Source organism: Cololabis saira, chromosome 14 (genome assembly GCF_033807715.1).
Source record: "Cololabis saira isolate AMF1-May2022 chromosome 14, fColSai1.1, whole genome shotgun sequence".
NCBI classification, from domain to species: Eukaryota; Metazoa; Chordata; class Actinopteri; order Beloniformes; family Belonidae; genus Cololabis; species Cololabis saira.
Genome location: NC_084600.1, coordinates 20,735,880 through 20,753,507, shown reverse-complemented (window position 1 = coordinate 20,753,507; position 17,628 = coordinate 20,735,880). Strand labels below are relative to the sequence as shown.

At 38.5% G+C, this 17,628-nt stretch overlaps 2 protein-coding genes across 2 annotated transcripts in view; one reads left to right on the top strand and one right to left on the bottom strand.

The window, feature by feature from the left end:
- The window catches only part of specc1 (sperm antigen with calponin homology and coiled-coil domains 1), an 83,571-nt gene extending 74,371 nt beyond the window's left edge, over window positions 1-9,200 (bottom strand). The window contains exon 1 of the mRNA XM_061740086.1: window positions 9,136-9,200. The gene's annotated coding sequence lies outside the window, so the exon portion shown is untranslated. The remainder of the gene's footprint in view (window positions 1-9,135) is intronic.
- Window positions 9,201-12,653: 3,453 nt separating this feature from the next.
- timm22 (translocase of inner mitochondrial membrane 22 homolog (yeast)) lies at window positions 12,654-16,207 on the top strand. The gene is made up of 4 exons (XM_061740961.1): window positions 12,654-12,925; window positions 13,654-13,850; window positions 15,613-15,685; window positions 15,777-16,207. Exons 1-4 carry the CDS (start codon window positions 12,667-12,669, stop codon window positions 15,851-15,853), a joined length of 606 nt encoding a protein of 201 aa, XP_061596945.1. The 5' UTR covers window positions 12,654-12,666; the 3' UTR covers window positions 15,854-16,207.
- Window positions 16,208-17,628: the final 1,421 nt, after the last annotated feature.

Genomic DNA, 17,628 nt, shown 5'->3' with positions numbered 1-17,628 from the left:
TGTTGAAACTGATGGTCTGTTGGTGTCACCTGTAAACTCCCTTTTATCCGACCATTACTTAATAACGTTTGAATTTAATTTTGTTGATGTTGAAGTGCAAAATAGGAGGTATTATTTTAGCAGATGTTTGTCTGATGAAGTTATTGTTAAATTTAGGGAGGCCATTGCTTATCTTACGACAGTGCGAAATAGTGATGTAGTCGAGGCCAGTGACCTGGGTTCTACCTCTGCAGATGTTGATTTCCTTGCTAGTAACACTGCTGATTTGTTGCATTCAGCTTTAGATGAAGTTGCTCCTTTGAAAAGGAGGGTTTCTAGCCACAGGAGCTTAACTCCCTGGTACAATTCAGATATCCGCATGTTGAAACAAAACGTGCGTAAAATGGAAAGGAAGTGGTACTCTTGTAGGTCTGTAGACTCTCATCGTGAATGGAAAGATATTCTAATAGTATATAAAAAAGCCATTCGCAAAGCCAGAACAGCTTATTATTCAACGCTGATAGAGGATAACAAAAGTAACCCACGTTTTCTGTTCAGCACTGTAGCCAGGCTGACAAAGAGTCACAACTCTGTTGAGCCGTGCATTCCTGCAGCTCTCAGTAGTGAGGACTTTATGGGCTTCTTCAACAGTAAAATCGCGAGAATTAGAGAAGAAATCAACCAGCCGGTTGTAGGTGTTTCTTCAGCTTTAGCGACTTCCCTAGGCTCTGACTTGTCTCTAGACTGTTTTGATCCTATAGACCTCCCTGAGCTGACTTCACTCGTTAATAGAGCTAAGTCAACCACATGTATGTTAGACCCCATCCCGACTCGTCTATTCAAACATGTTTTTTCTCTTATTGGTACGACAATACTGGACCAAATTAACCTATCCCTAAGTTTAGGATATGTACCACAGGTTTTCAAAGTCGCAGTAATTAAACCTTTACTTAAAAAACCTTCTCTTGACCCAGACACCTTAGCTAATTATAGACCAATTTCCAACCTTCCATTTGTGTCTAAAATTCTGGAAAAGGCAGTTTCAAGCCAGTTATGTGACTATTTGTATAGAAATGATCTGTTTGAAGTCTTTCAGTCAGGGTTCAGAATGCATCATAGCACAGAGACAGCACTTGTTCGAGTCACGAATGACCTCCTTATGGCCTCAGATAAGGGATTAGTGTCCATACTGGTTCTACTGGACCTCAGTGCTGCTTTTGACACTATAGATCATGGCATTTTACTGCACAGGTTAGAGCATGTTGTTGGGATTAAAGGGACAGCTCTATGTTGGTTTAAATCATATCTATCTGACAGGTTCCAGTTTGTTCATGTACATGAGGTTTCTTCAGAACAGTCAAGGGTCTGTTATGGTGTTCCGCAGGGTTCAGTGCTAGGGCCAATCTTGTTCAGTTTATACATGCAGCCGTTGGGAAGTATAATCCAGAATCACGGCATACACTTTCATTGTTATGCTGATGATACGCAGCTCTATTTGTCTATGAAGCCGGATGAAACAGAACCGTTAGTTAAACTTCAGGCATGTCTTAGGGACATCAAGGACTGGATGTCCAGAAATTTCCTGCTTCTAAATTCAGATAAAACAGAGGTTATCATTCTTGGTCCAGAGCATCTTAGGAAGGGATTAGATGGTGTTGCGATGGCTTCCAGTGCAACTGTGAGAAATCTTGGTGTTATTTTCGATCAGGATTTGTCGTTTAAACCATATGTCAATCAGGTTTGTAAAATAGCCTTTTTCCATCTCCGTAATATTGCAAAGATTAGGAAAATCCTCTCACAGAGTGATGCAGAAAAACTAGTTCATGCGTTTGTATCTTCTAGACTAGATTACTGTAATGTGTTGTTAGCAGGATGTCCAAGTAATTTGCTGAATAGGCTCCAGCTGATCCAAAATGCAGCAGCACGAGTACTGACAGGAATTAGCAGGAGAGACCACGTCTCTCCAGTGTTAGCGTCGCTCCATTGGTTACCCGTAAAATTCAGAATCCAATTTAAAATTTTATTACTTGCGTATAAAGCCCAAAACGGCTTAGCTCCGCATTATTTGCAAGACCTGATAGTGCCTTATGTTCCTGTCAGAGCTCTCCGTTCTCAGAGTGCAGGTTTACTCGTAGTTCCTAGAGTATCTAAATGTAGATTTGGAGGGCGGGCTTTCTGCTATCAGGCACCATTACTTTGGAACCAACTTCCAATCTGGGTTAAGGAGGCTGACTCCACCTCCACCTTTAAAACTAAACTTAAAACCTTTCTGTTTAGTAAAGCCTATAGTTAGTGTTTAGTAAACCTCTAGCTGGTGTTGGTAAATCTCTAGGTAGTGTAAACTTTAGTGTGTCAGAGTCGCTCCTGTAGTTTCTTGTGCTGGCCCCCCCTTCTCCTCCCTTTTCTCTCTTTTGTCCATGTTGCAGCATCCTTTGCCGGACACCGGAACCTGCAGGTGGTCGTGGGTGGCTTGTAGCTTGCATTACGGAGCACAAGTCTTTCCCTGACCCTGCACCCCAACCTGGGACTTGCTGATTGGGCCGGAGCTTCGGGAGCTGTGTGCTGGCCTGCGGTCCCCACCCCTGGTCATCCCGTTGCTGCCCCCCCCTTCTCCTCCCTTTTCTCTCTTTTGTCCTGCAGGTGGCCATGGGTGGCTTGTAGCTTGCATTACGGAGCACAAGTCTTTTCCTGACCCTGCACCCCAACCTGGGACTTGCTGATTGGGCCGGAGCTTCGGGAGCTGTGTGCTGGCCTGCGGTCCCCACCCCCGGTCATCCCGTTGCTGCTTCCACCTGCCTGCTGTGCTGTTGCCGTCCCTGACCCACCAGTCTGGCCCTCGGCAGGAGGGTCCCCCCTGATGAGCCTGGTCCTGCTCAAGGTTTCTTCCCTCCTAAAGGGGAGTTTTTCCTTGCCACTGTTTGGCTTAAGGTTTTTCTCCCACTAGGGGAGTTTTTTACCTGCCATTGTTTATGTAATATCTGCTCGGGGGTCATGTTCTGGGTATGGGTCTCTGTAAAGCGTCTAGAGACAACTCTGTTGTGTTAGACGCTATATAAATAAAATTGAAAATTGAAATTGAAATTCTGATGTTTCTCCGGGTATCTGCTGGAGGCACTTCTCCAGTGTGGGGGACATGGCTAGTGCTCCGATGACCACAAGCACTACTGTTCCCTCCACCTTCCAGGATTTCTCCAGCTCTGAGCCCTTGGTATTTCTCCAGTTTCTCGTGTTCCTTTTTTCTGATATCGCCATTGTTGGGGATGCCTACATCGATCACAATGGCTTTCCTCTGCCGCTTGTCCATGATCACAACGTCCAGTTGGTTGCCTTTATATATATGTATATATATATATATATATATATATATATATATATATACATACACACACACATACATACATACACACACTTGCAACGAGCATGTGTTCTCACATGCATGCATAACTTCATCCACTACTGTAACTATGCTTAACATCATCTGTAGTTCTGAAGCATCTGTACAACAGCTGTATCTAGGAAAGCTCTGCGTGCAAAGCCATTATGTTGGTAAAACAGGAAAAGTGTGGTATTAGTTTGTATCCCCTACTGTGAGACAGTCTCTGTTCTCCCTCTGTGTTCCTCTATTATATTGAAAGGATGTGAAACTTGTGTGCAACAGGATGTTGCATTTGGGGAATTGCGGCATAGTTTAGTCAAAAAAACATTAAAAGTGCAATTCACTGTAATCAGTAGTAGGTTTTTAAAACTGACAATTGAATGTGAGGTAAATTCTGAAATCAAACACACTAAAACAAGTTCAACTGTTCAAATATTTGCATACTGTTGTTGGTCCTTTGAATGAGCTATAGTTAAAGATGTTTCAAATATAATATATATGCATTTTATAACTTTTTTTTCAAACCAAACACAGATAAACCACTTGTCAGCATTTGAATGTTAAGTAGCGAAAAGAGTTGCGGCTTATACAGTATCAGCATCTTGTATATCAAAAGGAAAAAAAGTAATAGAAAGCACAGCAGAGCTAGCGTAGAAAGTGCTGAATTAACTATTTCCTTCAAATTGGTCATTGATCAATAGGTTCTGTAGAAGCCCACAGGGGTTCTCAAACTTTTAGAATAATATGAACTCACTTGGGATACTGGTTCATTACATTTTCAAAATCATTGAGTAGATTCACAGTCACTTGGCATCGAACAAAAACTTCTGACCTGAATTTCTTAGAGAAACACTTAGTAGAAGCTTATAAAGATACAATCCTTATGCATATTTCATCTACTTCTCTGTTTGATCTTTCTCAGAGCTAGGTTCCCTTGAGGGCCCAACTTCCTGTACTGCCGGTGTCAAAGTTCTTGTCTGATAAACAGTCAGAGCCACGTTGCAGAGTCTTCAGCTGCTTTCCAGTCTGCCCAGCTGGCTCCATCTACCGAGTAGGCGGATTCCATAGAAACACACACATTGCATCCACAAATGTTGCGACTGAATAAAAGCACAGCCACGAAGCAGAGCTCAGTGATTTTCCACCATGGAACATCACAATATCAGTACCACTGACTACACTTACTGTACTATCCAGTCAAAAAGGAGCACTCCCTTCTGTGTGGCTTTTGAGTCTGCAAGCTGTACCCAGACTTGTGGTATGAGAACTATTTGATGTGCATTGTGGGTGTGTTATGTTTAAAAAAAACATTACAATGGGTTGGACATCTTTAGGATACCAAACAAATATTTTAACAACTTTCCCCCTCCCATGTTCACGTCATACACATGCAAACTTGTTGGTCCTGTTTACTTGGCTGGGCTAAATCATTTTAAATTTCAACTTCACAAGACACTGGCAGTAGAGGCTATATCTGTGCATTACATCAATATGGGCTTGACCCATTTACAAAAACAGTAGCATTCCTTGGAGCCAGTGACTTGTGCCAGTGAGCTTGATGCTTGTCAAGTATGCAGTCTGTTTCCTGGATGTTCCTGAGCCAAAAACATAGCCGGAGGAAAAAGATGCTTGAACCAACCCTCCTGCATAAACAAATACACCTCAGAGAGAAATATATTCTATCTCCTGGATTGATGGTGGGTGGCATTTTAAGAAAAGGAAAAGAAAAAATGCAGGCTGGGAACTGTTTTTTTGCAAGGCAAAATTTTTCATGCAATATAGCAATCTTCTGCAACCATGTATATCACCTTTCATCTCAATTAAAATGTAAATCTTAGCTATAAGAATTATATAAAGACATGCTGCTCCAACTGTATGACAACCTGTCCTGGTCTCTTGAGGAGAGATGTTGTCTCCTCAAACTGTCTCAAATGTTGAGTGCTTTTCTCTGAATGTGTGAGCATAACAAAGTGTTCCTGAGAATTAACTTTAATTCATTTTTAATATTTTCCTAAAATCTTCATGATGATCAATTTTGAGTCACACTGCATTTTGGAAGACCTTTGGATTTTATGTTGCACAAACATTGTGGATTGTACAGTCAGAACTGCTTAATCCAACTCATTGTGAATACATACAGATTTTGGACCTCATTTTAAATTAAAATTTTAAGGAAGATTACAATTAATTTGAAAAAGATTACTTGTATCTCATGTAACAACTTTAACTGGTCTTTTATAGATCAGTCTCACATCAAATTCTCATCTCATTTGTCTAATTTGTGCCTCCATATGTCCTCTCTCCCACCTCCCCTCACTGTGACACTGAAACCAAGATTCACAAAATATTTTGCATTTGAGGGATGTTTCAATTTCTATAATTCGCCCGCCCAGAGTGGAAAGGAGCAAGAAGAGATCATGGAAGTGTCTCACACATCATATTTAATTGATGTTGGTTTAATAATGACTGCTCGGAAGCAAGACGATGTCAATTTGTAAAATGTATGACAGTTCCCCTCTTCCTTTCTCTGCCCATGTATCTGGTAGGTGGAGCCAGGACGTGATGTTCACACTGAGGACATCACATCAAGTTTTATATACAACATAAACAAAAAATAATGTTTTATTCAAGGATTCATTTTGATTATAAAAGTTTCAACTGGAGAAATCTGCATTGTTAGAAGACATTAAAACATTATGAATGTGTGTTGGACGAGTGTTTTTTTTTTTTTTTCTTAAAAACCAAAACAGATTATAGTCCACTTTAACTGCTCATTGATAAAACTACAAAACACCCTCAGACTCAGCAACAACCCTGACCTGGCAGAGGAGACTCAAATGGTGTACACATTAAAGTCTTCATAATTTATGCCTAAATTAAGGCTTTTAGAAGGAATCAGTTCTGTGCATCTGTAACAACTTAGACTGAAGCCATACAAGCATTTCTTTCCAAACACATACATTTGAACGGAGTACCCACTAGTGTGAGAATTAGATCTATTTATTAAGCGTTACATTAGGAGAAGAAGAAGAGAAGAAGAAACCACACTTGCCACTATTCATGAATAGAAAACATCTGCCACAACATAAACCACATCGCTGCAGTATCTTCTTTCAGCTCCATGACAAGGTCACTTGAGATGCATTTACCTCACCCCCGCATGGCTCTCTGGTACACCGGCTGAATGAAGGACTTCATTAACAACACTATTCTTTAGCAGTGCGGTTAAGGTAAGCAATTCCAGGACAATGCAGCAGATACTCCTCAGATTCTGGGACATCACTGAGAGGCAACCTTGTATTCCACTTAGAACGTCACATCTTCACACAGACTGAAATTCTTCCCACTAAGCAGAGTCATCAAGGCGGTCACAAGATATCATGTTCTGTCTAACAAAATGAGCCATTCCATCTCTGTACAACTGGACAAGGATATTCTCCACATAAACCTAGGTATAAATAGCACACCACTGCTCTGACATTGAGGTGAAGAGAGGAAGAGACTATAGAAAATTTGATGAAGCTGCTTTAGGCTTAGGGACACATATGAGATAGTCCATGAATTACAAAAATGACTCAGAAAATCAATAACAAGATGGCAAAATCTTCAGTCCCATTAAGTGTTGTCAGATTTTTTTCCATAAGCAACTTAGCTGTAAATACTTATACTTAAATATTATCTCATAGATTGAGAGTACAGGATCCTATTTCATAAGTGCATGTTAAGTGATGAAAAACTGGATGCATCCAGTTTAGTCTTAGTCCCAGTCTGATTACCCATCATTACACTGACATGCCATTATGCTGGTTCCTCTTTTTTTTTTTTTTAAGAACAGCTTGTACTGAACATAGCATGAGGATATTTACCCTTTTTGGATAACAAAAAAAATGGTTTGTAATCACATAAAAACAAAATCCACATTGACTTCCTCATAAATAAGTCGTAAAATGTTTATATTTGAAACCCATCTTCTCTTGGCATAGAAAAAGTAACAGAACAAAGTGAAAACAGTCATTTGTTGCTTGATCAGTTTCCTCTTTAGGATTTATGCGTGTCCCACTGCAAGCCTCTTCCATAAACACTAGACTACTACATGAACTCTGCAATTAAAATATTTTATAGCTTAACTCCCCCTGGTCATTACAGGCATTTCTAATTTTGTTGCACAGCAAGCCATCACTAAAGGGGTCTATTATTCAACCATTTCTATTTTAAACAATGGTTTGATGTTTCGAGTAACACTTTTATCGTGTAGTTTACAAGTAAGGTTAAAGATTGCATGGCAATAGTAAAATTACACCCAGTAGCTTAGTCAGGAAAGTTGGCCATCCTGACTAAGGGCTCATTAAAGCCATAAACTTGCAAAAATACCTTATTTGACTGCTTTAAAATTAACTAATGAGCAACGGACCGATCATGTGAGAAAACGGCTCGAAACATACTAGGATGGTTCTAACGGTAAATTGCGATAAAATGTAAAATTTAAATCAAACCTAATCAGCGCTTATCATTTGGTCAGTTAGTTATTATATGTATCTGTTAATACAGAGCTTAGGTCATGTCAAAAAAGTCATGCACTTTACTTAGTACTAAAGAATAGCCAACTATGGTAATTCATGTTTATAAAATAAGATAAAAAAATCGACCTGTTCCTGAATTCATATTTAATGTGGATATGCTCCCCAGTAAAATATGAATGGTTATTAGTAGATGGGTGCTGCAGTATTGCCATAATGGAGGTCTTCCTGGAATCATATTGTACATTTGTGGGGATTTCTAAAGAAACCTCATGGGATTTTATAACGTCACAAAGACAAGCTGATACTAAACTGTGCTCAAGTTGACAACAGCCAAAATGATAATTTTCCCTAATATTTTCTTATAAGTATTAAACATTTCATTTCGTTTATGAACTTTTTCCAATGGTATAAGAGTCCTTAATACTGTGTATTGTATTATCTAATGAGGATTAGTAAACCTTGCAGGATTAAAAAAAAAAAAAGACATTAAACGTTTTTAGACAGTAAACTATGCCATCAATACTGTGAAGACTCTTATTCATGAAGCTGCTAGGACAATAGTTGAGGAAATTAAAAGGGATGTTTGCACAGCAGATGGGGCGTATTGATCGACAAGAGCCCTGTTGATCTCACAAGTCCTAATGGTGAAACGCTGAGGGGTGGGCAAAAACTGCACAATTCAGAAAGGATATCTGAATGAGAGATGTCACAAAACATCCCGACACCTCGGGAGACACGGCGTCCTGCTGCGGCCGATCTCCATACAGTCCGACGGTGGACCTTAAAGGCTGATTTATGGTTCCGCGCTAAATCGACGCCGTAGGGTACGCCGTAGGGTACGCGGCGACGCGCGCCGTAAGGTGTGCGTCGCCGCGTAACCTACGGCGTAGGCTCTGCGTCGGTGTAACGCGGAACCATAACTCATGCTTTAAACTGGAGCATGTCCTTGGATACATTTATGACAAACGTGATACGGAACCAGGAAAGACGTGACAGCTTGGAAACGACTCCGTCACACATTGAAGAGGGATAAACGTCAACCACCTCTTTGATATTGTAAACAAACCAGCTGTCAATGGTCACTTTCGCCTTATTGTCCGTTGTACAGATTGAACTGATTCCGTTTCTTAAATGTCCACCGACAAGAAGAAGCAGCAGCGGATATGATAAACTTTATACATTTTAAAAACCAGCAAACTAACCAAAGTAAAAGATACTAGCAGCCATGGGAGATGCATTAATTAGACGTGTGTCGCTCACCTGTCCTGTACTGCGGTGCTGCTGTTGTCTCTCAGGAAGATGCTGCTCCCGCGCCGCGCACGCGACTGGACTGAACTGTGCTGGAGCCGGTAGGTGGAGCGCGTGCGGTGAATTTGGCGCAGTGCTCGGGGGCTTCTGGGAAATGTAGTCTCACAGGATGGAACACATTGTTTTTATTTATGGGCTAGGCCGGATTGTAGGCTATTACAAGAGTTCAGACCAATCAAATAAAGTGGATCAGTTCTCCGCCACTGAAAATTTTTAGATTTATAGATGTGCCATCTTTTTGTTGATTGCATTTTATTTCTTCTTATTGACTGCACACTGTCATGCTTGGTCACTGAGTTGTACTGCAACTGTTGAGTTTCATTTTCATTGGCAAATTAATGCAATATAAAATGAAAACGTGTCAGGAATTGCAATGTAATAAATAGTATATAATGTAATCAGTCTATTAATTACAATTAATAGGCTTACACCCACTTTTCAAGTAACTGCCATTTATTTTGCTGTTTTTTCATTCTTATATTTTCATACAAAAGTGTTATCCATAGGTTGCTTAAATTTAGCTGTATTCTTACGTGTATAATCAGTTATCTTGTTACACTATAAGTACAAATCAAACAGTAGCGATGTTATTATTTAATTGTGGTAGTATTAGTGAACACCTATGAAATGCTAGGCCGGATTATCCATATACTGAAGCTGGCGAGCGAGCAGGGGCACCAGCCAATGAGGGGGCACCAAATCAAATGACACACTGGACCATATATGTCATATTTTGTTATTTTCTCTATATATTTGCTGGAAGAAGAGCAAACAGGTACACAGTAACCAATGATATAATACAATTACATGAAAATAATAATAATAAAATAAAAAGAATTGCGTTTGAGTGAGAGCCTTAACAGCTTAACAACCTTAAATCTACACAGTGGTTCTCAAATGGGGGTACGCGTACCCCTGGGGGTACGTGAAGACACTCCAGGGGGTACGTGAGATTTTAAAATATACATATATTTAAAAAGTAGGATCCATTTAACTCCTTTAAAAATAATTATTTCATAAATAATTGAGGAAAATATATAAAAAAAAAAAATAATTGAGGAAAATATAAGTCTAAATTCATAAAATGAATTTTATCTTCAGGAGTAGGCTATTCAACTTATTTTCCTAAAACCCCAGAGTATCCCCCACACCAGGATGGTTCCACCTAACCTGTCAAATGCCACCTGGCTTCACCTGTCAATCAATTGGACCAACGATGGAGTCGTGGTTGAAGCGTAGCAGCAATATTTTTATGTTTAATAAATCAGTTACTGATGGCACAGTGCTCTGTTTTAGGTCTTTTTTTTTTTTACAACCAAAAGTGCTTTGCGCTGGTTAGGAGGTACTTGGCTGAAAAAATATTTCACAGGGGGTACATCACTGAAAAAAGGTTGAGGACCACTGGCCTACACATTGCTATTTTATTAATGTGCTGTTCCCTACCTTCACATCAGCTCATTCAGTAGGCCTGTTTGATTGTTTAGTCATATGCTGTAATAGTTTTGCATGTAGTCCTCAGACAGGCCATAAATAATGGAAATGATGATAGTTAACATGTGGTGTTACATTGGCATGTGAGTCTTATTCTGATTGGAGCATCAGTGTAGTATGGCGTTTGTAGACTCATGTCTATCTGTGGTGTTACTCTTAGTTGGTTGCTTGTATTACATTTTTTTGTAGTATGAGTGTTGAGCATGTACTTCAGCAATACGTTCATGTAAATCTATGGTTTTTATAACCGTAGTACATTTCCCTTTTTTACCGTAAAATTTGGGAGGTCACCCTGGAGAACCACACTGAGTTAATCCGGGTCTGTTTATGGGAGAACCTTTTAGACAAAGACAGAAGGGATTTTGAACTTAATTTATCGAGTATACACTTGAAATATACAGAACAGAAATGGTTGCACACTTTTATTAAACATAATAATAACTTTTGTAATCTAATTGTATCCTTTTACATCTCTTTCAAAACGTTGGCGGAAATACGTTTTTATTTTTTACTGTTATTTTGTTTTATTATATTATTAATTGATTATTAATCAATCATATCATTATCATAATTATTGTTACTTATTTTCTTTTTCTTTTCAAAATGAATATGTGTATTTTTTTATAGATCGCCATTATTACTGCTTTGCTATGTTCTAAGAGGATTGTGATATTGATGAAGATAGATATTTATTATTATACTTGACATTATTTATTTAATTTATTTATTGCCCCCTTCTTTTAATGTATTTATTAGTTATTATTTTTTATTTAATTTATTTACTTTTTTTGCGGCTGCTGTCGATTTCCTAAAATAACCATAATTCTAGAAAACCACCATAATCACACACCACACACGTGCTTGCATACATAGACGCACTCACGCACACACCCAAATACACAGTTGCAAACATTGATTTTGTTGTTTTGTACTATTTTTTTGTCTGTTTTTGTTTGTTTTATAGCACCCCCCCTTGTATAAATAAATAAAAAAAAAGGAAATAAGTTTTTGTTGAGAAGTGATTTTGACTGTCCGCTTATCTGAGTGTTAAATTGGAAAATGCTTTACAAACAAAATTTCACCCCAAATATTTCAATAATTTGAATTAACAGATATATTTTACATACCTTTTGGCACAGTAAAAGAAAATTTAGTTTGGTACATAGTCAATTCAATGGATACTAATGAGAACATTTAAAGTTATTCAGATTTTAAAAACAAAATTAAGTGTGACTGCCCACAAAATATTTTTCAATCTCAATGTTATTCCCGTGGCTCTGTTATATTTAGTAAAATGAATAGTTCAATATTTTAATATTACACCTATGTTTCCAACGCTCTTTTCTGATGGATACAACTTCAGACACAGTAAATATAACAACCACATTTTAACATTATTCATGAGAAAAGTTGTTTTCCTCTTCCTGTCAAGAAAAAAATATTATTTCATATGTTTTCAGACATATATTAGCAGGCACCAGCAGTCCTCCCATAAATATTATCAATACTAAAACTACATTTTCCTTTGTTAAACTAAATGATAGAACATTTGTCTGTCTGTATATATATATATATATATATATATATATATATATATATATATATATATATATATATATATATATATATGTGTGTGTGTGTGTGTGTGTGTGTGTGTGTGTGTGTGTGTGTGTGTGTGTGTGTGTGTGTGGTGTGTATATATATATGTCATCCGTGACTCCTGAGGGTTGTTGGGTTGTTGTTAAACGACCTGTAATCAGTGTCGAATGTGCTGATGCGTAACGCCATGAGAGAAAAATTAATTATTAAAAATAAGGCGTATAAACGATCATTTTATTTCAATTCATTTTTTCCATGTGTGTTATTAAAAACATACACTCCTTATATAATTTAACCATATTTACACTACTTCCGCTATCAGAGATCAAACTGACGAATCCACAGACGCCGGTCTGTGGACTACACTTACCTAAGGCTGTGTCATTGAGAAGCATGGCCGCTTCCACTGGAGCCACCGATATCTCCGTCTCCGAGCCTCCGGCCGGATCTGCGGCGGCTGCCAGCATGGACGGCCCCGCCATTCAGTACAGCATGGTCCTGGAGCATCTTATAGGGGACAAGAGGCCCGTGAAGGAGCTGAGCCCCGGCGTCATGGGAGGACTGCCGGTGCCTTTTAAAAGCGATGAGCAGAAGATGATAGAGAGGAGCATGGAGAGCTGCGCCTTCAAGTCGCTCCTGGCTTGTGTGGGAGGTAAACAACGACATAAATAAGTGAAACACTAGTAATCTATCAGACCTGATCAGGTGAAGCAACTCCAGATCATAATACCACCCCTACAGGGTTGCATTGTGGTTACTAGCCAGGGTACACCACTTAATCCATTCATTTCTGACCATGACGCAAACATTACTAAAGATTACAAACATCATTCTCTCTGGCACAAATTAAACCTTATTTTAAATGAAGTAGTATAATAGATACACAGTTTTCTTACAACTTTGAAGCTGTTTAGTATCAATACCTTGATCTGTGTTCACAATGCATTTGTGTCAGACTGCTGGTCAGACTGCTGAGAGTCCAGTTGGACACAAGTGCTGTCACGCCAGTGATAGAATATATATATATATATATATATATATATATATATATATATATATAATTTTTGTCCCTTTTATATGAGAAAGCTACGTCTAAAAGCTAAAAGTGCGTGCAGCTTACTAGATGCAGAAGTGCTTCTTAAAGAGCTGAGTCTTTAGGTTGCTCTTAAAATTATAGTGTATATTACTGCTGGAAGGTACTAAACACAGCTTTTAAATGGTGCTACTGCACAATTTTCTGGTATTAAGACATCCAAAGGGAGCGGTGTTGTTCCATATCTCTGCAAGAGCTGTTTAGTTTGAAATAGTTCAGAATGGATCTTTTATCTCTGAAGTTTGTATTCTTCAGACTGATCAATGGTGCCTTTTTCCTTCCCACAGGTTTTGTCCTGGGAGGAGCTTTCGGTGTTTTCACTGCTGGCATTGATACCAATGTTGGCTTCGATCCCAAGGACCCTCTGAGAACCCCAACAGCACGAGAAGTCCTCAAAGACATGGGCCAGAGGGGGATGTCTTATGCCAAGAACTTTGCAATCGTGGGCGCCATGTTCTCTTGTACAGAGTGCGTCATCGAATCAGTAGGTTACAACATTTCTCTCTGTTTTTAGTGCTCGTGGTGGTATACATGATGCATGAAACCCTTCACTAAGCTTAACTATGAGATGCATTTAGAAATTTAAAAAATTGTAAAAAAGGAGGAGATAAATTAGGAATTAAACTCTGGAGTATTTTCTTTTTACCAAAGAACTTGGGACCATTTGTAAAGTTTACATAAATACTTAATGAAAACAGACTTATAAAGCAAGAAAATTATGTTGTTAAAAGAGGAAGTCATGCAACACACTGGTAATGTACTTTATTTATATATCACTTTACAACAGCCTTTCGGTGTGCCAAAGTGTTTTACAGCAAGTAATAGATAAAAGGAAGATATATAAGAACCATCAAAAACAATAAAATACAACAAAATCTAATAAGATAAAAGTTTAATCACACTACTGGGTGTTAAAAGCCATTTAAAATAGGTTTTTAACCTAGATTAAAAAATGCAGAAGTCAGAAATAAGCATCTCAGTGGGGAGCTTATTCCAGAGTCTGGGGGGTGATGGAAAAGGCTCGTCAACCCCAGTGTTTATATTTTGACCTCAGAACTTTAAGCAAAAGTTGATAAATTCACCTCAGCGCTCTACCGGGATTACGGACAGTTAAAAGCTTGGATAACTACAAGGGTGCGAGGCCATTAAGAGCTTTAAAAACTGATATCAAACGTTTAGATTCAATTCTATAAAGGTAGGTAAACAAAAAAAATGGTTTCGACATTTTGATCACTGTTTTGGTCGAATATAGTTTTAAATCAGTGGGTCTCAGCTGATCCGGTTTCTGGACCCACCATCACCCCTTAATGACCAGCCACGACCCAAATCAAGGAGAACTTTCAATTTATTTTTAATGAAAAGATGGTGCTTTTTAAACGTTAAATTGTACTGAATTAATGGCACTTTAATGCGCAAATGTGAAATAAAACAAGTGCAGCAATTGAGAAGCAGTTCCAAAAAGACTAAAAATATTCAGCTTTACCTGAGGCAAAGGCCATCGGAGAACAGGTCCACGACCCCCCAGGTGAGAATAACTGGTTTAATTCCTAAGACCTGGCGTATGTAGACATCACACGTTCGGTTGTCTGTCATAATATTTCATTTCTTAACTGGGGCCCAAAATGACAAGACAAAAAATGTAACCAGATCTTAGGAGGTTAAATTATTTGTAAATCATTATTTTCTGTTTTCACTTTAAATCAAGTTCTTTTAAGAATTGAGTGTGTACACACAATGAGAATGGGACATGTCTGGAGGGATCTCAGATTCTGAGATAGCACTAAATCAGTTATGCAGATCCAAAGAAATATCAAATGTGTTGATCTGTGGTCACATCATAGGGTCATCGTCACTCATCTCACATCAGATGTGGAGAGAATTATAGTCCTCTGCTTTTCTGTCATGCACAGCTTCTCTAACAAGAATGGATGGTTTTTAGTTTGTGCAGAAATCTAATGGCGTAAAAGTGAAACTCCTGACTGTTGCAACATTAAGCATGCATTAATATGACTTCTAATCATATTAATGTGACTTATAGTCGTATTAATATGACTGTATGTCATATTAATGCAGTGATATATCAGTGGGAATGACCTTGTTATGCTTTCAGCTTCCTTAGTTTTTTGGCGCCCTCTTGTGGTCGGCTGTATTTTATTTTCCAAATAGTTGCATAAAATTGGCTCCCAGAGTGTTTTTTGAGCTTCAAGTGATTTATGACATTTTCCATACCTGTGTGTCACTTGCAGCACAGAGGCAAATCTGACTGGAAGAACGCCGTGTACAGCGGTTGTGTAACTGGAGGAGTCATTGGGTTTCGTGGTATGTAACCTGCTTCCCTTCAGGGTTTGTGAAGAAGGGAGTGTAGTCATGTTGTCCTCACGTCTCTTTTTTTATTTTTTCTGTTTTGTAGCGGGTCTTAAAGCTGGAGTCCTGGGATGTGGAGGCTTTGCTGCATTCTCTGCTGCTATTGAGTATTACTTGCGCTGAATCACTCAGCAGTGGCTTGAAGGACAGTAATCTAATCGATGCACATGTGGACTCCAGATGAGACGAAGTTGACCCCACAGTCGACCGAAGACTTGTGGGAATTTTCCTGTATTTCCATATTTTTTTTTTTACACGTGGACTCAAAGCGGAGCAAGTCAACCTCGCGTGGAAAATCCCCACATACCGAGCTCAGCAGGTTTCCTTCCGCATTCAAGGTGTAAAGATGAGAAGAGAAAGAAAAAATCACATTACCCCTGAGTCATGACCACCTCAGACAAACATGGTTCAGCTTGTGGAAGGCTTGTATGTCACTCGTATGTCGCTTGTATGTATTAAAAATGTTTTTTTTGTTAACTTGTGTTATTTGTTTTTTTTTCTTGTAGATTCAGGAGTCTTTTACCAAACAGTTTAGACTCAGTTAAAGTAATTGTGTCTTTGTCATGGCAGCGTTTTGCTTCAGACCCGCTACACCACTGTTGTGGTGTCTCTTACAGCTCTGTTTTCAGAGAAAAACCTCCCTGATCACTCAGCTGATGAGCCCATACAGAGTCCAGCAGGCTAACACAGTGGTGCATTCAGCTGCTGAACTCCAAGAAAAGTTTAAAATGGTGGCAAAGATGAAAAATGGAGGTAAAAGATTGATGGACTAATGTTTGATCTTGTTGCTGCTCAGACAGTTGTTTTTTTTTTCTCCCTTTGGGATCTGTGTATTTTGTAAAGACAACACTATCATGTTTAATCTCTTCCCTAAATTCAGAATAAAGCGACGTTGAAGGTTTTTTATGGAAAAACATCTGAGGTGTGAGGATGTTTCATATCAGCCTTTGAAAAAATAGATATTAGTGGACAAAAATAAAATTAAAAACTGTTCAGTTGCTTATTTACATACGGTGAACCCTTACTGTGTCTTAGTTCATCTTATAGGTTTTACTCTGACACATCTAATATATTTTGGTACATAAAAGGCAACATTTTGTCCCATCAGTAAGAGTGGAAGATCTCACTTTTAAATGCAGGCAGTTAAACAAAACAGTTGTAAGAATTGTAATATGAAAAAAAAAAAATCTCAGATTCAGTTGCTTCAGACACTCGAAGGAATTTAAATTTTTGGAAACAAAGTCAACAAGATTTTTTTTCAAATGAATTAAACATATTTGGTTTATATCCAACGGAATGTTAATGCATCATTTTAAACAGTTAAAAATAATGGATTGTGATTGGAAGGTAAATAATGTACATTTACCACAAAACATGTAAATGTGCTGAATACTTTATTTTTTCACATCAAAGTCATGTGTAGAAGAGTGTTTTTCTTCACCGTGGTGTCAGTGTTTTGTGGTCGCTGAGCTGCTCAGAGTTCCTGTGCTCTTATCCTGGGATCATGAGCTGGTTGATGGTCACTCTGATGTTCCAGGTTTACTGAACACCCTCTGTAAAGGTGTAGTACAGAGGGTGTTCAGTAAACCTGGAACATCTGACAGTATTCAATGTTTGCAGTAAACCTGCATTTTCAGTTCCAAAGAATATGCTAATCACTGTGGTAACACACTTTCTGACCCCAACTTGATTGGGGGGGTAGCTCTTGTTCATGTTGGTATTCAAGCCGACATTCTGCAGACTGACATTTTAAATATTTCTGACCATCGAGCTGCCTCATATCTTTACATGTGCAAACATTGTCCTTTGCTCTCCGTTCTTTTCTCCCAGTGTATTATGTTGTTGGGTACCTATCTGTCTAGAGAAGTTTACATAGATTTTTTAATATATGTACTTTT